This window comes from Helianthus annuus, chromosome 4, assembly GCF_002127325.2.
Source record: "Helianthus annuus cultivar XRQ/B chromosome 4, HanXRQr2.0-SUNRISE, whole genome shotgun sequence".
Classification (NCBI taxonomy): Eukaryota; Viridiplantae; Streptophyta; class Magnoliopsida; order Asterales; family Asteraceae; genus Helianthus; species Helianthus annuus.
In genome coordinates, this window is record NC_035436.2 from 48,261,150 (window position 1) to 48,285,527 (window position 24,378).

Below are 24,378 nucleotides of genomic sequence, written 5' to 3' on the forward strand. Positions count from 1 at the left end.
ATCATTTGAATGATGCTTGCACTTATTTGTTATAATGAAAAAGATGTTTATTTTTGCAAGTTGCCGTTGAAAACATTATGAATCGTTTTAAAAAGTTGAAAATGCATACAAAGCAACTATTAAATGACATTTTTTTATATATTTCAAATGACTTTGTAATTTTATTATGTGTTCTTATTTAATGACATTATAGTTTTACTGTGATATTTGCTTTTATTATTTGTGATTCAACCCGACTAGATCCGAACCGATCCAAAAAGTTCGACTCCGGGTTACTAGGTATCCATAAAAAATGTCACCATAAAAAAAAAATTCTGACTACGGGACTGTATACTCATGCATGTCAATTGTTTTGAAAATATATCAAAAAACACAAATGTGAATTAAGCAAAAATGGGGATTCAGAGAGTTGGTAATGGTAGTGGGTCGGGTCGAGTAACCGGGTCAGGAAGCTGAGACACGTGTGTCTTTCTGTTTTTGGTCTTTGAATTTTATAGAAAGTTTGGAGTCTTCTATTTTGGGTACATTTTTATACGAACTAGTTAAATTTTCGCCCGTGCGTTGCGGCGGAGACGTAATGACTGCAAAACGCGTGTCAGTAATGGCAAACAGTCGAATATTAAAACATAAATAAAAATGTCGTGAAAAAGATAGTCAAACCGTCAAAAAAAAAAACGATTTTAAATAACCTAATATATAATAATAATAGGACCCACACGTCCTACACGTTGGAAATTCGGTTGTTTTCAGTTCAGTTATTACGATGCTAACACATTAAAATATGGATGAGCTCGGTACCGGTAACGGCACCGAAAGTACCGATCCGGAAAATCATCGAAATTAGGTACCGGCACCGAAAATGCTCGGTACAATACGGTATGGTATTTGAAGGTAAAAATCAATAAATATAGGTATGGTGCTAGACCGGTGTCGAACCGAAAGTAACGATTCTGAAAACGCCAAAAGGTGGGTACCAAATTCGTACCGAAAATGATTTAGTATAGTAAATTTGGTACCGGTACGATAACGGTTTGATTACAGAATTTGATACGATTTGCTCATCATTAATCTAAATATCCAAGTTTATTTTATATGCTACAATTCATTCATTACGTAAAAAGACAAAAAATAAAGCAAAATAAGTTGTGTATATAAAACCTCATTCAAACGAAACACAGTTTACTTACTGTGTGTATGAAAAGTAATCTAAACTGTGCAATTACTTGCATTGCTATGTTGCTACAGGATTTGATGAGCTCGGTACCAACCGGTACCAAAAAAACCGTTACCGAAATCCCCAAAAGTGGGTACCGGTACCGAATATACCTGGTACAGTACGGGTTGATACGGTCGGTACTGGTACGGCACCGGTATTTGAGGGTAAAACCCGATGAATTCCGGTGCCGAACGGATATCGAAAATACACTCAGTTTGGTAAATTTGATACCGGTACCGGTACCCGATTCTATTCATTCATTTCTATTTTTATTACTGTTAATTCATTTCTCTTTTTAATATTTATTATTTATTACTGTTCATTTCGTTGGTTTTTTAATATAAGGATAATATGTTCAAAAAAAACCGATTGAAACTTTAAACCGAACTAAATCGACAGGTTTAGGCTGGGTTAGTACTAATACAGTTCGGTTTAAAGTTTAAAAAAACTGGTTTATGATTTGGTTTACCGTTTAAAGTTTGAAATCGGCTGGATAAACTAAACCAGCAGAGATATTAAAAAAAATATTTAAAAAAACAATATATAAACTATTAATCTTAATAAAAATTAAATAAAAAATAAAGTATATTAATCTAAAAAAAAAAATTTTGAACGGTAAATTTGGTTCCCAGACGGACTACTAGAGTATCATCGTGCCACTAGCGGAACCACTCGATAGGCAATAATGCCTATACACCAATTCATAAGGAAACCCAATAAATCTGGGAAAAACCTTATTGTGGGAATCAAACCTAGGAGTCCAGAACCTAATGGTTTCTAAGCTTTATCTCACTCCTAAAATGTCATTAGGCTATAATGCCACGGGACTTGAGTATTATACGTATACATTATTAATTTAACCGATTTGGTGCTCTTAAATTCTTTTTATTTTTTTCTACTAGTTATAGAAAGTTTGAAAGTTCTAATTTGGCCACATTTTTGTTAACAAAAAGTTTAAAAAGTTCTAATTTAGCCACGATTTTCAGAAATAAGGTATTGAATTACTCATTGCTAAGGGTGGAAGGGGCATAATTGGGGAGTGGTTGTGGGGTGTTGGGTTGTTGCACGGTGAGGGGCCACCACCCTCAAATCGGTGAGTGGTGAGTGATGTTTCCGGTGAGTATTCACCGATGTGGGAGTGAAGGGGGAAGTTGACATGCCATGAGACTATTGGGTAGTTTGAGTACCCCTAGTAATTGAGTGCAAAATATAGAGTGAAGAGGGGAGTTGACATACCATAAGACTATTGGGTAGTAAAAGTGTTTACCACTCTCCATTTAGGGAGCACCCCTTCCCCCTTAACGCTTCTAAGGGTGAAGGGAGTGGTGCGGTGAAGTCATCGGCAAACCAGTTTGCCGAGCGGCAACACCGGCGCCGACATGTTTTCCCGCGCGGCAAACATGTGAAATCGGCAACATCTCACCGATCGACAAAGAAGAGAGAGATGATGCTGATGATGATTGGATGATGATCGGTGTCTTGTTTTCTGTGTAACGGCTATATAGTCGGTGGAACAGGTGCGGCGGCGATGGGCGGAGCCACGGCGGTGTTGGTGGCGGCGAGTGGCTGATGATGCTGATGATGATTGGATGATGCTGATGATGATTGGATGATGCTGAAGATGGAGGTGGAACCGGTGGTGGTGCCGTGGTGGTGGCGAGTGGTGATGGTGGCGGTGAAGGTGACTGTGGTGGAGTGGAGGCCGTTGTGATGTGTGTGTGTTTTGACCGGTGACCTGAGCTCGAGGGTAGGAAAAAAATAAAGGTCTGGGTTTTCACTTGTGGGTGCTAGGGTTTTCTTTGAAGGTGATGGGTATTTGGTGGAGGGTAGGAAAAAAATAAAAAAAAGTTTGCCACTTTTAAGTGTTTACACCACTGCCAACATTTTTCACCAAAGTTTAAACTTTCACACTTGCTGACATGGCACACTCTGATTGGTCCATTTTAAAGTTTGCCACTTTCACCTCTTTAACCACTCCCTTCACCCTAAAACAATAAAAGTTTCCATACATAAAAGCAAGAAAGTTTCATGATTTATCGTGTCGTTATTGAAAAACATGTGAAGTGATTTATTTCTCTGAAAGGACAGAATCTCTTGGTCTAATTTTGGATTAACAAAATTCTTAAGTTTATTTATCTTGGTCTAATTTTGGATGAATAAAAATCTTAAATTTGTTTGAAATGCATTTAGTTGTGAAAAAAAAAATATGATCTTGAAAAAAAATATTAGAAGTTGATGAATCGATTCTTTTATATGAAATAGTATATGTTTATGGTTGAAATAGTATATGTTTATGGTTAAAACGGTAAAAAAATGATATAGTGTTCATAAAGTTCTAAATGAATTGTGTAACTCAAGCTAGACTAAGCTCGTGTTCGATCGTTCACTGATACGTGTACAAATATACTTAGTGTAGTATAGAGTGTCATGCTAGGAACATTTACGTTTGAAGTTGTTGATTCAAATCTCATATATGACAGGATTAAAGAAATTCTTCGTATAAAAATATTTCACAAGACTATGGAGGGTAGAGGGGCTTAGATTGAGAGCATGAGTTGACACGTGTCTATCACGTAGGCAACGTGGGCTCCCCAACTCAAGCCCAAAAAGGTAGGGGAGTGGAGGGCTTGGGTTTAAGGCATGAGTTGACACGCGACACTAGTTTTTTTATACTTTCTTTAATAGATAAAGGAATTAAATTTATAAAAAAAGAGTAAACTGTCAAAAATGGTCCCTGAGGTTTGGTCACTTTTGACAGTTTAGTCCAAAACTCAAATCTTTTGAATCTGGGTCCTTGAGGTTTCAATTTTATTGTCATTTTCATCAAAAAGCAAAATCTGATCAGATTTTTCACTTAACATCCAGTTTTTTATCTTTTTCTTCCTTTTAATGAAGGGAAGAAAACATATTATCTAAACCGAGTTCTAAATCGTTGGGTTGGGCCGGGGCCGCAGGTCCGGACATGAACCGATTTTAATCATTTAATTTAGAGAAAAATGCCCGGATAGTCCCTGTGGTTTCGCCTTTTTTCACCTATAGTCCCCAACTTTCTAAAATTACCTGAATAGTCCCCAAGTTTTCAATTTTTGTTCCCGGATAGTCCCTGGCACGGATGGGGGTTAGTTTTTGGTGTTAAATGAGTGCTAAATGACTAAAATGCCCTTATCATAAAACAAAATAAATTAAATAAGTATTAAATAAATATATCTTTGTAGGACCCACTTCTTATTAAAACATATATAATATATATATATGTAAATATACATACACAGATCATCCTCTTCACCTCTCCGGTTACCGTCAACCCCCACCCAACTCCGACCACTCCGACCACCTCAACCCCCATCCCCACCCACTTCTCTCTCTCTCTACTCTCTCTCGTCATTTCTCTCTCTCTCTCTCTCTCTCTCTCTCTCTATAATCAACAGAATGTCTAGCACTACTCTGCTTCCACTTAGAAGTTAGAACTCACTCACTCATAAACCCCCAGTTCAGAAAACGATCCTACGTCATATCATCTTTTCCTCCGCCACCACCTCTGTTAACTTCGAAGTTATTATTATTATTGCACAACAACAACAAGAGGAATGGAGGAGTTTTGGCTCGTGCGGAAGATAAGGCAAACTCATCTTCCATTCAACCTAAATCTAACTCCGATAACAAGTTTCAGGTTTTCACTAAATATTTTACGGATTTCTTAATCTAGATCTGTATTACGGTTTGTTAGTTTAGTTTCATTGGTAGAACACAATATGATTACCAATACATTTCCGGAATTGTTAGTTTTTTATTTAATCTATTGATGATAACATTGAAGAAATGTAATGGAATACTTGATAATAAATCATACGAGTAACAATTACTGTGTCAGTTTTTAAGATGAATTTGGTCAATTTTCTAGCAACTTCCTTAACTTAATTTGGATAAGCAGTTTCAATTTTTATGAAATATTTGATGGATTTCGTAATCTAGATCTGTTTTATGGTTCCAATTACTATGGTAGTTAGCCAACGGTGGGTTGCACCGGTGGTTATTGATGGTTGTTTGATGGTGAAAGTAAAGGGGCTGTTTGGCTAAGCTTATTTTAGTGACTTATTTACTTATTTACTTTTTGAAAAGTTAAAAGGTGTTTGGGTTAGCTTATTATGTGAGAGGAATAAGTAAATAAGTCATTCCATTATAACTTATTTGCTTTTCAAATAAGCAAATAAGTAAATAAGTCATTCCAATAAGCTTAGCCAAATAGCCCCAAAGAAACAGAGAGATAGAAGAAGAGAGAATGGTGGGGTGGGGTTATTATCACCAACACCACTAAGCCGACACAAGTCACAACCACCATCAACAACGCCACTATCGCCCACCTGCAAATCGAACCAAACCGCTAAAAGATATATATTTACGTAGAGAGAGTGGTTGTGAAGATGGTGGTGGTGGTCAGTGTTGATGGCGGCGATAAAGGTGAAGACTGGAGGTGATGGTGGTGGTGGTACCAGAGAGAAAGAGCAGGGAGAGAGAAAGGGATGATCTGGGTATGTATATTTACATACATATATTTATTATATATGGTTTAATAAGAAGTGGGTCCTACAAAGATATATTTATTTAATACTTATTTAATTTATTTTGTTTTATTATAAGGGCATTTTAGTCATTTAACACCAAAAACTAACCTCCATCCGTTTCAGGGACTATCCGGGAACAAAAATTGAAAACTTGGGGACTATTCAGGTAATTTTAGAAAGTTGGGGGCTATAGATGAAAAAAGACGAAACCACAGGGACTATCCGGGCATTTTTCTCTTTAATTTAAGTAAAATATATAAAACCTATTTTCATACTTTTATATTTTATCTGGTGATTTTTGTTATTTTCATACTTTTATATTTTATTATCTCGTGATTCTTGTTAAATAGATATCTTTATACGGTTGTTGCGTCTAAAAATAGTTATTATTCTGGATAAGTACAGGAAAACATATTATCCGAGTATCTATCTTAGCTTACACAAAAACATCATTCAATCGCAAATTTCAATATTTCTTCATACAGTCGTGATTCCAATCCATTTAATTATCCGTTATTTCGAATTCGATTCACTGTATCCGGACATATTATTCGTGACGCAATCATTCCCGCAACTAATTCGTTCAATCCGTTTATAACCTTAGCCATTATTATAAAATATTTTGCTTCCATGAAATACCAGTTGCTGCTTCACTCCACTGATCCAGGATCAGAACCAGTTTATTCAAGTCTTCCTGCTTCGTCTTCGACGTCGTCGATGGATTTGGTAACCAACGGAAGCGTTGATTTTAGAGGCAGAGTTGCTAACAAGAAGAAAACCGGTGGATGGAAAGCTTCTCCGTTTATTATCGGTAAGTTTTTATAACCGAAGGATCCGTTTTCGTTTCGTGGTTTTAGTCAATCTCAAAACAATACCCGAGCACGATTTCGTTTCTTTACCCGTAGATGACAATGTTATTTTTAAATTATGTTTTTTTTTAATTATGTCCTTTTTTCTAGGCTATGTAATTTTATTTTTAATTAATGAAAACTTTTGAATTTTGGTATTAAAAAAATAAAAATAAAAAAATGGAAGGGGAACCACACCCCACTCAGGGGAAAATGGCGAGGTGGAAGTGTGGGTGATGTGGCGCTATGTGGACTTGGGGGAAGGGGGAACCACACCCCATAGTCTTAGTGAACTGGGGCGACGCTCTGCCGCCTCGTCCTCGTTCACAGTGTTTTGGTGTCAGTCATTGTATGTTATTGTATAATTAATCAAATATCTTGTAACTATGGTAATGATATAACATATATTGGTTACTGATCGGTGACAGATTGTTGATTTTTTTTTTATTCTAGCAAATGAGGCGGCGGAGAGGCTGTCGGCGTTCACGGTGTCAGCAAGTTTGGTGTTGTATTTGACGAAGGAGATGAAGGAGTCGCTGCCGGATGCCGCCACGCACGTGAGTGATTGGGTCGGTGCGACGTATCTTCTGATGCTTCTCGGAGCTTTTCTAGCCGATGCATATTTGGGACGTTATCTCACCGTTATTCTCTCCTCAGCTGTTTACCTTGTGGTAAGTGCCGCCTTTGTTGTTAGTTTTTGAGTTACTTCACAAATAAATGCAGAATTTTATAATTTAATGCAAATATTATGTTTAATGCAAAATATTATGTTATTATAGAACCGGTTTGAATGTTCAAAAAATTGTAGAAACCAACCAAAGTGCATTAAGTTAGTCGGTTCAGACGGTTTAGGGGTGGACTGGTTTGGACCACGGTTACAAACCAACCAAAGTGCATTAAGTTAGTCAGTTCAGACGGTTTAGGGGTGGACTGGTTTGGACCACGGTTTTTGGTTTAGAAAACCGGGTTTCATGGTCAGGATTACAGTTTATGGTTTGGAACCGGCCGCCAAAATTAACTGGCCGATATATTAAGAAATAAAAAGATATATATTTTTAATATATATATGATTTAATTAACTTATGTTGTGCTTTCAGTTTTTTTCTCACTTGTTTCGTTCGTAAAATAAGTGAAAAGGCGCCTCAAACCGGCAACTTGGCAAAACTGAACCTTTTGGCTAGCCCAGCCGACCCAGTCAACCCGGCCGGTTTGGTTTCCAAAAATCGTACTTGCCGGTTTGGCCAGAAATTCTGTTAAAACCCGATAAAACTGAACCATGTAAACCCCAAATACGCCGGATATGGAATTGGTGAATCGCTTTGTGTATAATTGTTTAAGGGTCAAGTGGTAAGTTTGAGACCCTGTTAGAGCTCAGTACATTGCAATTTCAAGACTTAACCATAGTTTAAAACGGTCCATGTAACCCAGAGCTTGATTGTGGTTTTCAAGCCAGATTGCATATTAAAAATAGCTTGTTCAGAACATTGATTATGGTTTTTTGTTATTTGCTATAATCAGGGAATGGTAATGTTGACAGTTTCGGCATCGGTCAACACCTTACGCCCGCCACCTTGTACTGCAACATCAAACTGCCCGTCAGCAACCCAGGGCCAGACAGCATTCCTCTACTCCGCCTTAGCCCTAGTAGCCCTAGGCACGGGCGGGGTCAAGCCCAACGTCCCGTCATTCGGTGCTGACCAACACGACGAGAACGACGAGAAAGAACTCTCGTACAAATACACTTTTTTCAACTTCTTTTTCTTGTCCATTAAAGTTGGGGCATTGTTAGGACTGACAATAATGGTGTATATAGAACAGGAGAAAGGGTACGCTTGGGGGTTTGGGCTCCCGACCGGGATCATGTTTGCGTCGGTCCTGATTTTGGCAGCCGGGTTTCCGAGGTATCGGTATAAGAAGCCGATGGGGAGCGTTTTTACCCGATTTGTTCAGGTGATTGTGGTTTCTGTTAGAAATCATTTTAAAGGCGTTGAAGTGAGTCCGGAAGTTAAGCTTTATGAGGTTGCTACCGAAGAATCTGATATCGTGGGTGCAAGAAAGCTCTCTCATACTCCTCAATACGGGTTAGTAACTATATTGTTTTGTGATCATAGTTTAACGTATTAAGTTAACAAGCGATAATTTGATGTTTAGATTCTTGGACAAAGCAGCAGTGATGGAAGATCCCGAGTTAACAGACGTTAACGACCGATGGAAGCTATGCACCGTGACACAAGTTGAAGAATTAAAAACCTTTTTACGAGTGTTCCCGGTATGGGCTTCTACCATAGCTCTTTCCCTCTCCTTAGCCCAACAATCCACATTCTTCCTAGCCCAATCCAAAATCCTTGACCGACACCTCGGGTCAAACTTCGTCATCCCACCGGGGTCCATGCAAGTTTTTGCAGTCGTAAACGCTTTCATCACCGTCCCCATTTACGAAAGGTTTGTTGTCCCCGTCCTACAAAAGAGAACAAACCACCACCGTGGCCTCACATCCTTGCAACGGATGGGTCTCGGTTTGTTCATTTCCATTTTTGCCCTTGCCTCGGCTGCTGCAATCGAACACATGCGTAGGACCCACTCAAATCCGGAAGGTTTAAGCGTGTTTTGGTTGGTCCCTCAGTTTTTTATATTGGGTGGGGCCGAATCTTTCACTTACGTTGGACAACTAGAGTTTTTTTATGATGAAGCGACTGATGGTATGAAAAGTGTTTGCGGGGCGTTGTTTTTGAGTGAGATCGGGATCGGAAGTTGGGTAAATAGCGCACTTGTTAAGATTGTTGAGCGGGCAACAGGGACGGGGGAGAACGGATGGTTGAGAGATGATCTTAATGAGAGTAAACTCGACTACTATTACTCGATCTTGGCTGCAATAAGTGCGGTTAATTTGTTCATATACGTGTGGGTTGCACGAAGGTACACGAGTCCACATCAAGGATAGTAGGTGTGATTATGCTGATATGATCATAATCATTAGCAATGTATATGAACACCAGATAAGTTGTAGTAGTTGGTTCAATTTATTTTTGGCAAAGAAAGTTGGTAAGTTTATAAAGTGGTTATATTTTTATTGGAATGAAAGCTATGTTTTTGCACCTTGAATTGGATGTGACACAAATAATGTCACAAGATATCTTGGCGGTATGCCAAAAGACCCGTAAAAATGAAACCCAGGTTCTTTATTATATATGACAGGATATTCAACCGCAATAGTTGCAATAGAAAAAAGTATCAATATTTATCGTAATTTCGTAATATACTAAAGATAGCTACGTTATAAGTTTTGAAGAATGATGAAGTATAGGTGGGGCGACAAGGAAGAAGGGGCCAGGGTGGGTGTGTTTGAAACTCGAACCAAACCGCGTGGTTTTTCATCCCTGTCGGAGAAGATGAAGGGGGTAGCAGTGGTTGTGTACTGATCATCAATCTTGGTGATGCTGACCTTGGTTTAAAAAAGCGCGAAGCGCTCCGAAGCGTTTTGGTTCCAAAAGCTTTAAGCGAAGCTTCAAGCGCGAAGCGAGAGCTTCACGTATACGAAGCGCTCCATATTATATATAATTATATATAATGTTAATTTTATATATATGTATAAAAAATAGCTATCCATATTATATATATGTATTTTATAATGTTAATTTTGTACTTTTATGCATAAATTAAAAAGTTTAAGGACCAAATGTAAACTACTGAAGATAGAGGGGGTTAAATGTTTAAATAGACAAACTATCTTTACACTTTTTAAGTAAAAAGTTAGAAGTTTCAGGGACTGAATGTAAACTAATGAAAGATAGAGGGGTTAAATGTTTAAAAACCTTAACTTATAAAAACCCTAAAAGCCTAAAAGACAGATACGCAGCCGCTCTCAGCATCTCTCTTCTTCTTCTTCCCCCTTCTTCCTGGTTTCCGGCTGAAAGCAACTCCGTCGCCGGATTTCACATAGGAAGTCGCTATATCGTCGATATAAGGTCGATATGTACCTTGTAAAGACTGTTGGGCTTAAAAAATGGCCCAAATGGTGATCTGATTGGCTGGAGCGTCGCTTCACAACTTCATCGCTTCACCGCTTAAAGCTCGCTTCACGTAATGTAACGCTTCAGACCCAAAAAAGCGTTTTTTTCCAGCGCTCAGCGCTTCACGCTCGCTTTAAGCGCGCTTTTTTAAACACAGATGCTGACCGTCGTAGCGTCCTCAGGACAGTGAGGCCAACAATGGTCGAGAGGGTTTGAGAGATTTGGGATAGGGGTCAAAACGCCAACAATGGTCGAGAGAGTTTGAGAGATTGGGGATAGGGGTCAAAACATTGTTCGATAAAAATATGACATTTTACAAATTTAGAGGGATATAAATAAAAATTGTCTTACTAGGTCCTAATATTGACACATGTAACCCTGTTAGTTTGGTCCCATGTAAACTATTCAAAACACTTGAATTATACTAATCCTTCAGTTGATCACGCTCAGGCCCTTGCCATTTGTAATCTTCGGGTTGCCATTTGTTGCTCTTCTAGAGTCGTTTATGAGTTTAATATCACAAAGGTGAGATTGGAACCACACCGAGTGGATAGTTCAGTTTCGGTTTAATTTTACGGTTTTAAGCTAATGTCCTGGATTTTGGAAAAATCAAACATGGTATTAAGACCCACAATGTACGTGGCATAGCATGAAGGGGATAGTTCCGGGTTGTAAATCTCCAATTAATAGAAAAAATAATGAATAAAATGGCTATAAGTTGTTCTTTTTAATTTTACAGTATACAATCAATTACAATTACAACTGTAGATGTTGAGGTATAGCAAGCTAAAAAACCTGTAAAAATGGCATATCAGTTGTCGTCTTCTTCACTGATTGTAGCAAATGAAAATGGGCTGAATTTGTAACCGTCCCCCTCATAGAATTTGTTCTGGAATTCAACCCAGTGTAGCCTCAGCGCGTGCAGGAAAGCACTCAAGGTTTCCATCACAAGTAGAACACCCACAGTTGCAAAAACGAATACAATTATGCCAATTATAAGTATAACCAAGTTGTTGAATCTGCAATCACGGAGAGTTATTTGGTTATACAGTTCAAGGTTGTAATTGCGTCAGAATTACCACGTCTTTTAACATTTTTAGAACTAAAAGGGATTATAATGGCAATAACTTACCCCCATGCGAGAAGGAGGACCTTTTCATAAAATACACTGGAAAGCTCTGAATGTGCTAGACTGATAACATAGATAAAAAAAGTTCAAGATGAGATACTGTCACGCCATATGATGTAACACTAATATCACAAAGTTAAAATAAACAACAATTTTAGAATGCATGCACATTTATTGTAGTTTTTCTACAGCTAAATGACAAAAGTTAGCTAAATTGATACGCGAGCACACACAGATACACACACATAGTAGCGGAAACCACTTTTAGACTGAGATCTGCTTGATGAAATTTTTTACATGTGGCATTTTCATAATTAACATAAAAAACACGTTAGAGAATAGACTACTTTATATATTCATTGATGAATACAAGTTTTTAATAGTGTATTCAACAATGATCTACTTTATGTGTACATATAGCGAATATGCTATAGTTTCTATAGTGTAGTCACTAATGTTTACTTGTATACATTAGTTACGAAAATTCACTGAAAAAGTTTCATGAAGCAGATCTGACGGCTTAAAAAGATTCTCAAATATTTCCTTCTGCAAACTCACCTTAGAGCCCATAGACGTAGGTAAGAAGCTGTGTTGGAAACCGAACCAAGAACAAACTCAATAGTATGGATTAACTGATGCACCAAAACTTCACTGAACTCAAATTCCTCATGTTCGCCATGGGGTTTGTCACTAAAATCTGATTCCTCAATATTCTCATCAAGGGTGTAAAGTGGTGCATAAGCTCGGCCTTGGTGTCTCTGATAAAAAGAAACATAAAGATGGTTCGTTACTTGCTCGAAAAAAAATAAAAAATAAAATAAAAGGAATTCCAGAAAAAAGACGTGAGCTTACTTCTTCATGTTGCTTTTTCAAAAGAAGAGGCTTCGGGATCAACATCCATGGTACAGCAACAAGTGCTAGCAACAGTAGTAGTATCTGATGATTAACAGAATCTTACAAGTGATGACTTTTTATTTACATAAAATGAAAAAAGAAATCAAACTATAAAAGACTATGAAACCTGAAGATATTTCTGGCCCCAAAAAAGCTGATTCTCTCCTAAATCATCAGTGGGACTGAGGAACATGTATATCATTACATGGTATAGATCAGCTTGAGAACCGGTACACCATTTCACAATAATGAGTAGAGAAAGGTAGCCGAACAAACTGTTTAAGAATATCATCTGGGGAATAAACTGGTACCTGATATAATCCATTTTAAAATGCTGATTATTTCAATAATACAATTCTTTCAATGAAATATAACATAATAATTAGCATATGACAAGAATTCATGCTGAAATACATGCAAAAAGTGACCACAAACCAGAGGCGGAAAAATGGGCGTTTTTAATTCATGCATGAAATGTGATTTTAAAACTATAATATTAAAATAGTAATATAAATTTAAATAAATCGATTGAGGAGGTTGTATGAGTTGAATATACACTTTGATAACCTGTTTGAACCATTTGACCTGTTTCCCTTTTAGTTACACTTTTTTAGTTTGACCTGTTAAAGATAAAATATAACCCATATTACCGCCACTTGGGCCAACAATCTATGTCCAATAGCCATTTAACATACCGGATGTTTAAGTCATTTTTGAAAAACTTTGCATTGAAGTAGCTCAAAATGATTCCGAGATTCATCTGAGCTACTCCCAATAAGATAGACATTTTCATCTTCAGCGAGTTAAGAAATGGTAATTCACTACGTGTTCCATGCCACATAGGATCCACACCAAACGGGTAAGTGTCCCGCACCTTGATCATTCCAATAGTCGTAGCATCCCTAAAGTGAAGTCAAATGTTAAAACGCAGTACATAAAAGAAAATTGGTATAACAAATGATTTTCTTTTTTAAGTTCGGAAGGTTTTTATAAAAGTTGTTAACCATTTTATGCAATTAACAGCAGTCCATACCTGCAGGAAGGATCACGGCAATCATAGGCAGATCGCCCAAAAAGTTCAAATGGGACAGAAAAGAACTCGTTATATATGAGTCCTGTGTAGATTGAAAAAATTGACATCATTAAGATAACGTAACGACCACCAAATGCCATTTCCATTATGTCTCCTAGCTTCTGTAAGTTACCAAAAAAAGGAAGCTCATCAATACAATATACGGGTTGGAGACAAAGATAATAGATTTTCTGTGCTTTTCATATATTGTTCTGAACTTAAGATTTTACATTAAAAGCATATTTTTTCTTTACGTAGTACATGCAAACCTAAAGATAACATAGCCCAGATTCAAAAAATTGGATGTTTGGGCTCGTTTTATCTCAAACGGGTCAAGCCAAATAAAAAAAGGTGCCGAAATTACCTGACTAGAATATTTCTTTTCTCTCAGAATAAGAAACAGTGTGGCGAGAAGCAAGCATATACCATGGCCCCAGTCTCCGAACATGACTGCAAATAAGAACGGAAAAGTAACAATTGTGTATAGACCAGGATTTGCTTCTTGATACTTTGCGACCCTGTCAAGTGTAAAAAGACTTCATTAACTCTACCTTTTGGATAAAATTTCCTTTAGATATTTGCTAATTGACAAAATGAAAGAAAGTAATAAGATACTCTTAATACCTGTTTCCACTTTTTAAAGTTTAAAGAGGAAAAAATAAGTAGTACTGTAGTATATGGGGTATTAAACACATTATAACACTCCTTAAATTACACAATGAACGTATTGATTATTGTAAATTCGCAACTAGAATTGGCAATTCAGACCGATTTACTTATCAGCCGGAATCAATTCGGGTAATTAGGTTAAGCTTTATCTCTAGCCGGTAAAAATTAAAAAACAAACTTCAAAGAAAGTGGATCAAACGGGTCAAAGGTTACTCAAATTGTATATTTGTATCTCTAATGCATCAACCCTCCTAAATCACCGAACCCAAAAATTATATTCTTACTGAAATAATATATTTCACACTAGTTATTAATGGAACGGTTAATAAGTTTTGGACAAAGGTGGTGTGCTCGACCTGGCCCGCTTTAACTATTAGAAAGCTTGCCCGTCTTGACCTGTTACCTAACCCCGCCCATTTTGTCACCTCTACCTAGGTCTGTAAACGAACCAAACATTCATTAACTTTCGTGAACTTGTTCGGCGAGAAGTTCGGTTATGTTCGTTTTAATAAACGAACGAACATGAACACAATTTTCTGTTCATTTAATTAAACGAACAAACATGAGTACGCGTCTTGTTTGTTCATTTATGTTCGTGAACGTCCACTGATGTTCGTTCAAATATTTACATTTGTTTATGTTCATTTCAATATCAAATATCAATACATAAATAGTTATATTTATATAAATGGTAAACATAAATGAACCTTCTTTTACTTATATAAATATAACTACTTGGTAATTAAGCTTTTTTGTAATAAAAATGGGTTTTCCAATGGAATTTATCGTGACTAATCACTAATTTATATAACAATTACTTTATGTTTAGTCAATTATGTTCAGTTGTGTTCATTTATGTTAGTTCAATTATGTTCATTTGTGTTTATGTTTGTTTACGTTCGTGAATTGTTCGTTTAGGTTTTGAACGAACACGAACATGCCCATTTTCTTAATAAACGAACATGAACAAAAAAATATGTTCGATTACGTGTTTGTGTTCGTGTTCGATTAAAGTTAAATGAACAAACACGAACATGCCTCTGTTCGTGTTCGTTTGGTTCATTCACAGGCCTACCTCTACCGTGAACATATTGACCGTAGTAAAAACTCCATCAGATGACATAACTCAGTTATACTCACCCATAAGCATCTACAATCTCTTGAAAAGCAGAAGTAACTTTGTTTGTGCGGAAATATGTAGGTGGTGATTCCTTAGAATGCAGAATCTCAAATATGGCCCCAACCTGTGAGTTACTGTCAACCGTTGCCCTCTGCAAAGCCTTTTGGATCTGCAACCCAATATCATGTAACAGTTTGTTAAAAATCTACGATCTATCCATCCTGAGTTGAGCGATCCTCATGGAAATAGTGCAGCATACCTGAGTTGTAGCAAAAACAGGATGCCAGCCTTCTGCCACCAGGCATTTTTTCGTCACATCAAAGCTGAGAGTATTCAACGTGTGGTAAATTGATTTTTCTTTCTTGACCTTCATCAGTTAAAATACAAGTTGATAAGATATCAATTAAAAAGATCGAGAGAGTGCAGGAACAAAGAGAATAGTGAACTTACCAAATTATTCCACTGTTCAAATTGATTAGCAATAGCCTGTACCACGCTGCTCCAGTGCAATGTTCCAACTTCAATAGTAGTTTTCAGTTCCGAAATTTTTCCAGACACCTATAAGTTGAAGTTTTTAAGGTGACTACACGTTTATAACGTTTACTTTTAAGTCTGCTAATTTAGCAATTATTTAAGGCAGATGAGGGAGGGTTAATCTGAAATTCTACACAACAAATTTGGTGTAGCTACATAAGCCAGCTCATTACTTATTTTTTATTTGAGTATATGAATGAACAAAAAGACGAATCCATCTAATTTAGTATACCAAAGCCATACAAATCATGGCACAACTTCATGAGACCATCAACTATATAGAGGGAATGAATTCGAAAGAAATAAGCTTTTACATATACTTTCATGTAAAGAAGAAGCTTCTTGATGAGGCACGTACCTCTGTAATTAATTGGTATCGTTTTCCTATGTCATCTGTAAAGGGATAACGATTTGCTCCAAATGCATCACATATCTTTAAAACCTTGTTCTTTGCCCTTTCTCCAGAATAAAAGATGATGAAGACATTTTTCTCCACCTGTAAATAGTGCATATTGACTTCTCATAAGCTGAAAGAAACATACCATGCTAATGCTGATAATCCAAAGTCATGAACGTATAGCCATAAATGCAAACATTTTTGTATGTGAAAATATCCATCAACATCAGCAGAAAGATGTTAAATAAATTTAAGGAAATAACCTTCTCTCCTTGCACAGGATCAATGACAGCTTCCTCTACAACATTTTGCTTCAAAAACACATTACCCCTGGTAGTACGAAATAAGATCCTTTCAAAAGCCATTGATTTATCTCTTGGAACAAGACCGCTTACATATCCCAGCTTAACTTGCTTTGAAATATCGGTTGTCATTTCCTACAAACATGTTATTACACTGTGCATTAGAATATATAGAGTAACACATACCAACATAGACACCACTAAACTGAAAAATGAGTACTTGTTCTAATAACAGAGGACTGTCCATTGATCCTTCGACAAGGCGATGCTCTTCAAATTCTCTCTGTTGAAATGTAGCACTGGTTTGAGCATGATGAAAAAAGTCACCAGCCTGAAACCAAAAAAAGCATTCTCTAATATTTATGCATGTTTAAATTACAAAGATGAACCAAAGAACAAAAAGATGAGAATATAAATTAGTCTAGTCACCTTCTGCAAGACAAGCTTATATTCTAAAAGTTCATTATAAGCACGCTGTAACTTTTCAGTGTTTGCATTCATCTCTGTCAGCTCGGATTCAAGTTCTCCAAGTTTTACCTAGTAATCACAATAATGTATGTTATAATACAGCTATAATATGTTGGTATTAAATGATTGTTACACATTTTACTAACCTCCAGTTCATCTAGACTAATTTCTGAGCCATATGAAGACCTTGTTGAGGCTAAAAGACCAGCCTTCGTCATTTGATCCCTGAAAAAGCGAAGCTTGCGTGCCATCTCCCCACACCTTTTGATCTATATCAGGAAAGTTCACAATATTTAGTCCTCTGGTTTTAATATTCAACTTTGTAATACATAAACACTTTAAAAGATATTATTTAGACATGTGATTGTATAATCCTATTCCAAGATCCTTTTTCAAAAGAGAATCAAAGAGACAGTGCAGCAGTAGTCTCATTCCTAACAAATCAACATGTATGGTGTTTACATAGATAAACATTATGGAAGGATATAGCCACAAAAATCATATCATACAGGTGTTACAAAAATGACTGGTTGTAGACAATGGAGATGACAAATAATGAACATACCTGGGCAGCAAATGTCCTCTGAAATGGGCTCTTGTCTGAGTTGAGCTATCCATATTATAAAAAGAAATAAAAGTAAATGAAACAGTCAGAATCAGAAACAATATATTCCTGATTACATATATATGTTGAAAACTACATGTGTTACAAATGATAGCGTATGAGGACCCGATGCATGCCTATAGAAACAAGTTAAATAGTGTCTTATCAGTTTCATCAGCTAAACCTAATTCAATGATTTCACTAATGCAATTTAGCTCAATGCTGCATGAATGCTAAACAGAGGGATGATTGTTAGTGAATTCAAAATTAGGTCTCCAAATGCATCCACTCTAAATTTATTCCAGCAGACACATCCAATATCCAAAATAGACTTAACAAGCTCACTAACCTGTACTATCTACATGCAAATTCACAAACTAGTTTCTTATCCTAGCATAGGAAAACTTAATGTTACAAAAAACACAGAAAAGATATCAAAATGTCCTTGCAATTTATGATCTCCAAAGCTCTAAACTAGTAAATCATATAAGATCTGTTTCCTGATATTAGATAACAAGATGATCAATCAGAAGATCCAGACACGAGTCCTAACTAACCAAGCTTTCGAAAATCTAAAACGTTCATAGCTTTAACCAGATACAATTCAAGCATAACTGCATAAACACCTTTAGGAATACAAACATACAGTGTCACTTACACATATGCAGCATAATAGATGAATGATGATGCATCCAGCATCGATGTATTCTTATTAGTACTAATCAACTATAACTACCTGTTCAAAACAATTCAATCAGCATATAACAAAATCATGTCCGATCACATCTTTCAGTCAGTAACTTAAACGCCTAAACAACTCTCCAAACTCCTACAGATCTAAAACAACTTAAAACAATCATAATGCAATTAATTAATAATTACACAAACAAACAGGCAAACAAATGTATAATCATAATCACAATCATAATCGACTATAACTACCTGTTCAAAACAATTCAATCAGCCTATAATAAAATCAAGTTCAATCAATACCTATCAGTCAGTAATTCAAACGCCTAAACAAGTCTCCAAACTCCTACAGATCTAATTAAACTTAAAAACACTCATAATGCCGATTAATTACACGAACAAACCGGTAATTCAAACGATTCAATCACATCTTCCAGTCAGTAATTCAAACGCCTAAACAACTTTCCAAACTCCTACAGATCTAGAACAACCTAAACTGATCACAATGCCAATCAATTACACAAACAAACAGGCACACAAACATATAATCATAATCAACTATAACTAACTTTTCAATACGATTCAATCACTATGTTCAATCATATCTGTGAATCACTAACTCAAACGCCAAAACATCTTTCTAAACTCCTACAGATCTAGAACAACATAAACCTATCAAAATGCCAATAAATTACACGAACAAACAGCCAAACAAGCATATAATCATAATCACAATCATAATCAAGTATAAAAACGATACGTGTAGCAACATACATCTTTAAACTGAAAAAGGCCTAGGTCACCGAGATACGACACCGTTCGATGAGCAGATTCCATCGGAATAACGATGCGAGATAACTGCATTGGCTCCGATCGCATCAGATCCATCGTAGGAAGACCGCCACCGTCTCCCATTCCGATCGATCAGTCGCCGGAAGTTGAACAAATTGCAAACCCTAACAATGTGTATGATAAAATGATGATTTTGATCCAGTGGTTCCACCGACACGGTGGATTCGGTGATCTTTTTTCTTATTTTTTCATCAATGGCTGCTTTTACGCAACTTTAACGAAGGTTCTTTGTACCCTAAACGACGGCGTATTGATCCCGTGTTAAATTTGAAGCTATTTTATTTATGGTTTCCTTTGACGTTGACTAAATACCTTTTGTCAGAGGGGATTAAGAAAAAATTAATAATAATAATAAGATAACGTGACTTTTAAGTTAATTAATCTGACCTTTTTTTAGGTACTGAGATGTAGGTAACGAAGACTGCAACCATGCCTTCGTTAATTGTGTATTGGCGAGACGTATATAGTGGAACATCTTTGTGTGGTTAGAGTTTTTTTGTCGATCAATGCGAACCTGTGCCATGACATTACTAACGCTTTAGATAACACACAGGGGTCGAAAAAGTGGAAATGATTGGTCAATACTGTTATGAAGACAACTTTTTGGAGAATCTGGTACGCAATGAACCGAAAAGTGTTTGAAGGAAGGTCTTTTCGGGTTTTTGAGTTGGTCGAGAAAATAAAGGAATACTCATTTTTGTGGATTAAATATCGGACCAACCTCCCTGTTAGACAATACCATCTTCTCACTCTTAACTCAACATTTAATTAGTTATTAGATATACTTAGGGGGTGTTTGGTGTTCCATTTTCAAAATAGATTATGCGTTTCCAAAATAGATTTTGTGTTTTCAAAACTGCGTTTTGAAAAAGCATGTAGGTACATGCTTCTCCAAAACTGCGTTTTGGAGGCAGATAATCACTTTTTCATCCAAACACTTTTTTAGATTATTTATGTTTTACAAACGCAATAATCAAATAATCACTTCAAAACGTAATCCCAAACACCCTCTTAATGTCAGGGCCGGCCCATGGGCCAGCGTACTCAAGCTAGGGCTTTAGGCCACAAAATTTATAGGGCCTCCATTAATTTTTTCTATTATACAGCCCTCTGTTCGATTTGGGCCTTAAAACAAAGCAGGCTAAAATTGTATTGGGCCACTAGGCAATACAGCCTTATGTTCTGTTGCTGTTGGAATTGAAAGAAATAACACGCGTGAAATCAGCCATCATTTAGGGCAATTACTAAATAGAACGTTTGAAGAAAAGCGGCATAGTCGCGATTCCCAAGTCCCAATCACAGCCAAGATGTAATCAATCGGCCGTTTGGGAAACGAATTGAAGCAATTGTAGCGCCGATTTCGGATGATGGAGGCTAGATTGTAGCGCCGATTCATTGCCTCACAGGTATAGTTCGTCTTTTATATTCACGTTTCTGGTTGGTTCTTCAATCTTCAGTGTTCAGTTTACTCTATACATATATTCATTAATCCGATATTTGTTCTTCTAGACTGAATCAAGTGACTGTTGATTTTGCAAAATTGGAGATTGGAGTCTGCGACTGAATCAAGTGACTGTTGATTTTGCACAAGGCAACTGAGGTAACCGTTGTTGGATGTTGGTTTGGATATTGGAGTCTGCCAATTTCAAAGTTGTAGAGATTTGATTCCTGATTTTGCGATTACTGCCAATTAATCCGACATTTGTTCTTCTAAGGTACTCTTACATACTTGCCCTAATTTGATTCCTGTTGATTTTGAGATTACTATTGATTTATTTGATAATTGAATTCTTAGATTAGATTTTGCGTGGATTGTTGATAACTGTTAGGTTTTTGAATCTATAATGTCTAATAGATATAGAAAGCATGAATCGGGTCATTCCAAGAGAAAAAAGAAACAAAAATTAGAAGCTCAGATGGAATCATTAAAAGGATCGTTATTAAAATATGTAACAACCGTGAAAGATAACAATAGTGATGAACCGTTAAAAGTGGATGACCTTAGTAGCGATGATCCTTTAAATGTTGATGAACATAATAGCGATGAACCTTTAAATGTGGATGAACATAATAGCGATGAACCTTTAAATGTTGATGAACATAATAGTGATGAAACTTCGAATGTGGATGAACATAATAGTGATGAACCTTTGAATGTTGATGTGAATAATAATGATGAACCTTTGAATGCTAACGAAAATAATAGCGATGAACCTTTGAATGTAGACGAAACTATAAATTTAGATGATCCAAGTGAATGGAGTGTTATTAATGCTAATTTAAGAGATTTGCTTGTAGAAAAGGGACCGGTAAAGATTTATGATTATGATTTTCCAAAAGATGAATATTCTAGAAACTTTAGCTCTTCTTTTTATATGCAAAAAATGGCAAATGGGGAAAAATACGAAAGAAAATGGTTGCTTTACTCAATAAAGTTAGATAGGGTATTTTGTTTTTGTTGCAAATTATTTGATGTGAATTCTTGTAAAAGTAAATTAGCAAAAGGAGGTAGTAAGGATTAGAGAAATATGAATGATAAACTAAAAAAGCATGAATCAAGTAAAGAACATATTATGAATATGAGCAAATGGTTTGAGTTAGAATCAAGATTAGCGAAAAATAATACAATTGATAAAGAAACTCAAATTCTTACAAATAAAGATAAGGAACATTGGAAAGATGTACTTAAAAGAATTATTGGCGTTGTAAAAACTTTTAGCATGAACAATATACCATTTCGTGGAGATAACGAAAAACTTTATGAAAAAAACAATGGTAATTTTTTAGCTATTGTTCAAATGATTGCAGAATTTGATTTCGTAATGAAAGAACATGTTAGACAAATAAAGAACAAAGAAATCTACAATCATTATCTTGGTCATAATATGCAAAACGAACTTATTAGTTTATTAGCATGTGAAGTTAAAAATAAAATTGTTAACAAAGTTAAGGAAGCTAAATATTTTTCAGTTATACTTGATTGCACACCCAATACTAGTCATAAAGAACAAATGTCAATTATTTTACGATGCTTAGATATCTCATCAACACCGATTGAAGTTAAAGAATATTTTTTTGAATTTATTATAGTAGATGATACAACCGGTAAAGGTCTATTTGATGCTATGGTTGAAGAAATTAGTAATATAGGACTTGACATAAATAATATTAGAGGACAAGGCTATGACAATGGTTCAAATATGAAAGGAAAGCATCAAGGTGTTCAAAAAAGATTGTTAGATATTAATCCTAGAGCCTTTTATACACCATGTGGTTGTCATAGTTTAAATTTAGTTCTTTGTGATATGGCTAATTCGTGTACAAAAGCTTGTGAGTTTTTTGGAATTATACAACGTACTTATACAATTTTTGCTTCATCAACCAAAAGGTGGAAAATACTACAAGATTGTTTACCAAAATTAACTCTAAAACCTTTATCACAAACACGGTGGGAAAGTAGGGTAGAAAGTGTTAAGGCAATTAGATATCAAGCACCACAAATAAAAAAGGCACTTATGAAATTATATAGTGATGATGATGCAAAAGTTCTAAGTGAAGCTAAATCCTTGGCAGATTTTGAATTCAATAAGTTTGAATTTTTATTAGGAATAGTTATTTGGTATGAAATTTTGTGTGCTATTAATCGTGTTAGCAAGAGCTTACAGGAAAAAGATATGTGTATTGATAGTGCTATAAAAAAATTAGATGGCCTTTTGTGTTATTTTGAAAATTATAGAGAAAATGGATTCGAAAATGCTATTAATGATGCAAAAGAAATCGCATTAGAGATGGATGTAGAACCTATGTTTCGTGAAAAACGTATCATCCATAGAAATAGACGATTTGATGAAAATGTTGCTAATGAAACTACTGTTGGTGCAGTTGTCTGTTGACTACATCTTCGTTCGAGTCTTAGGGTAGGGCTGATTGTATTGTGAACAGTAAACGAGAAATCTTGTATTAGACTTAGGGTCGCTTATAGGGCATATAGGGTGGACCGCTTATATGTCACTATATATATAGGATCGCTCATATGTCACTAATATGGATCGCTTTTGTGACGTGATGAGTGGGTCGCTTATATGGACATGTCCATATAAGCGAACCAGAAGGTCTATATATATGGGGGTCATTAGAGTGGTTCCAGAGTAGCGTATGTGTGTGTGTAACGGCGAAGCTCTGCCCGTTTGTCTCCAAGAGCTTGTATTTTGACAGTTAATCAATACAGGAGACGTTAAGTAGTGAAATCAAGCTCTACGAAGACTAATTCAATGAATTCCGCCTCTGAATTAGTCTAAGCACTCTTCTGAACGACTCGTCAGATCGACAAACGATCCTACAAGTGGTATCAGAGCTCAGAAGGAAGAGTTCTTACCGTTTAGCTCGATTTTCGCTCAAATTTCTGGTTTCTACACCTTCTTTTACTGATTCAGGAAGTTTTCACGGTCGAAATTCGCTCAAATTTTCACAGCTTGTGCGCAATTGTACCAAGACAAATCCTGGAAAGTTTCAAGTCAAAATTCGAAGTTTTAATGGGTCAAATCATGTTCGTTTTATGGTCCGCTCATAGTGACATCATCATGAACCGCTTTTAGATGAAGTTTTGGACCGCTTTTTCGTACAAATTTGGTTCTGACTCGCTCAAAATTGTTGTTTGGACCGCTCATTAGTCAGTTTCTAAATCGCTCGTGTGAACATTTTTTTTGAACCGCTCCACAATACAGTTTCTGGATCGCTCCAAAGTAACTTTCTGGATCGCTCTTGGAACACATTCTGGACCGCTTATTAGAACAATCTTGAATCGCTTATTTGGACACCTCATCTGGTCCGCTTATTTGGTCCGGATTGCTTGGTTCGCTCATTTGTTTCGCTGATTCGGATATCTGGTTCGCGTTTGTGTTCACAAAATATTTGTCGGGATATTTGGAAAAATGACAATGAGATTTGATGTGCAAGAAAACAATGATCTTGAGAGAATGAATAGTTGGTATCGAGGATATCTTAGTGATTC

General features: G+C 36.2%; 3 protein-coding genes across 4 annotated transcripts; 2 read left to right on the top strand and 1 right to left on the bottom strand.

Moving 5' to 3' along the window:
- Positions 1–5,473: 5,473 nt before the first annotated feature.
- Positions 5,474–9,721, top strand: LOC110936379 (protein NRT1/ PTR FAMILY 8.3). Of its 2 annotated transcripts, XM_035988882.1 has the most exons (6): positions 5,474–5,745; positions 5,902–5,944; positions 6,421–6,589; positions 7,080–7,297; positions 8,145–8,707; positions 8,778–9,721. In XM_035988882.1, the coding sequence occupies exons 3-6, from the start codon at positions 6,496–6,498 to the stop codon at positions 9,565–9,567; spliced, it is 1,665 nt and encodes a 554-aa protein (XP_035844775.1). In that variant the 5' UTR covers positions 5,474–5,745; positions 5,902–5,944; positions 6,421–6,495; the 3' UTR covers positions 9,568–9,721. The 2 variants fall into 2 exon arrangements, with proteins under 2 accessions (XP_035844775.1, XP_022034440.1); XM_022178748.2 differs by lacking the exons at positions 5,474–5,745; positions 5,902–5,944 and having other exon boundaries at positions 6,157–6,589.
- A 1,582-nt stretch (positions 9,722–11,303) lies between these two features.
- Positions 11,304–19,574, bottom strand: LOC110936378 (V-type proton ATPase subunit a3). Its single transcript, XM_022178747.2, has 18 exons — positions 19,290–19,574; positions 17,787–17,831; positions 17,368–17,490; positions 17,183–17,290; positions 16,974–17,084; positions 16,715–16,888; positions 16,413–16,550; positions 15,971–16,078; positions 15,780–15,887; positions 15,541–15,689; positions 14,096–14,249; positions 13,693–13,853; positions 13,355–13,561; positions 12,787–12,970; positions 12,618–12,701; positions 12,324–12,523; positions 11,769–11,828; positions 11,304–11,655 (listed from the first exon to the last, which is right to left on the bottom strand). Exons 1-18 carry the CDS (start codon positions 19,428–19,430, stop codon positions 11,448–11,450), a joined length of 2,463 nt encoding a protein of 820 aa, XP_022034439.1. The 5' UTR covers positions 19,431–19,574; the 3' UTR covers positions 11,304–11,447.
- Positions 19,575–21,895: 2,321 nt separating this feature from the next.
- LOC110933364 (zinc finger MYM-type protein 1-like) lies at positions 21,896–23,260 on the top strand. Its single transcript, XM_022176593.1, has one exon. It carries the CDS (start codon positions 21,896–21,898, stop codon positions 23,258–23,260), a length of 1,365 nt encoding a protein of 454 aa, XP_022032285.1.
- The last annotated feature ends 1,118 nt before the right edge of the window (positions 23,261–24,378 follow it).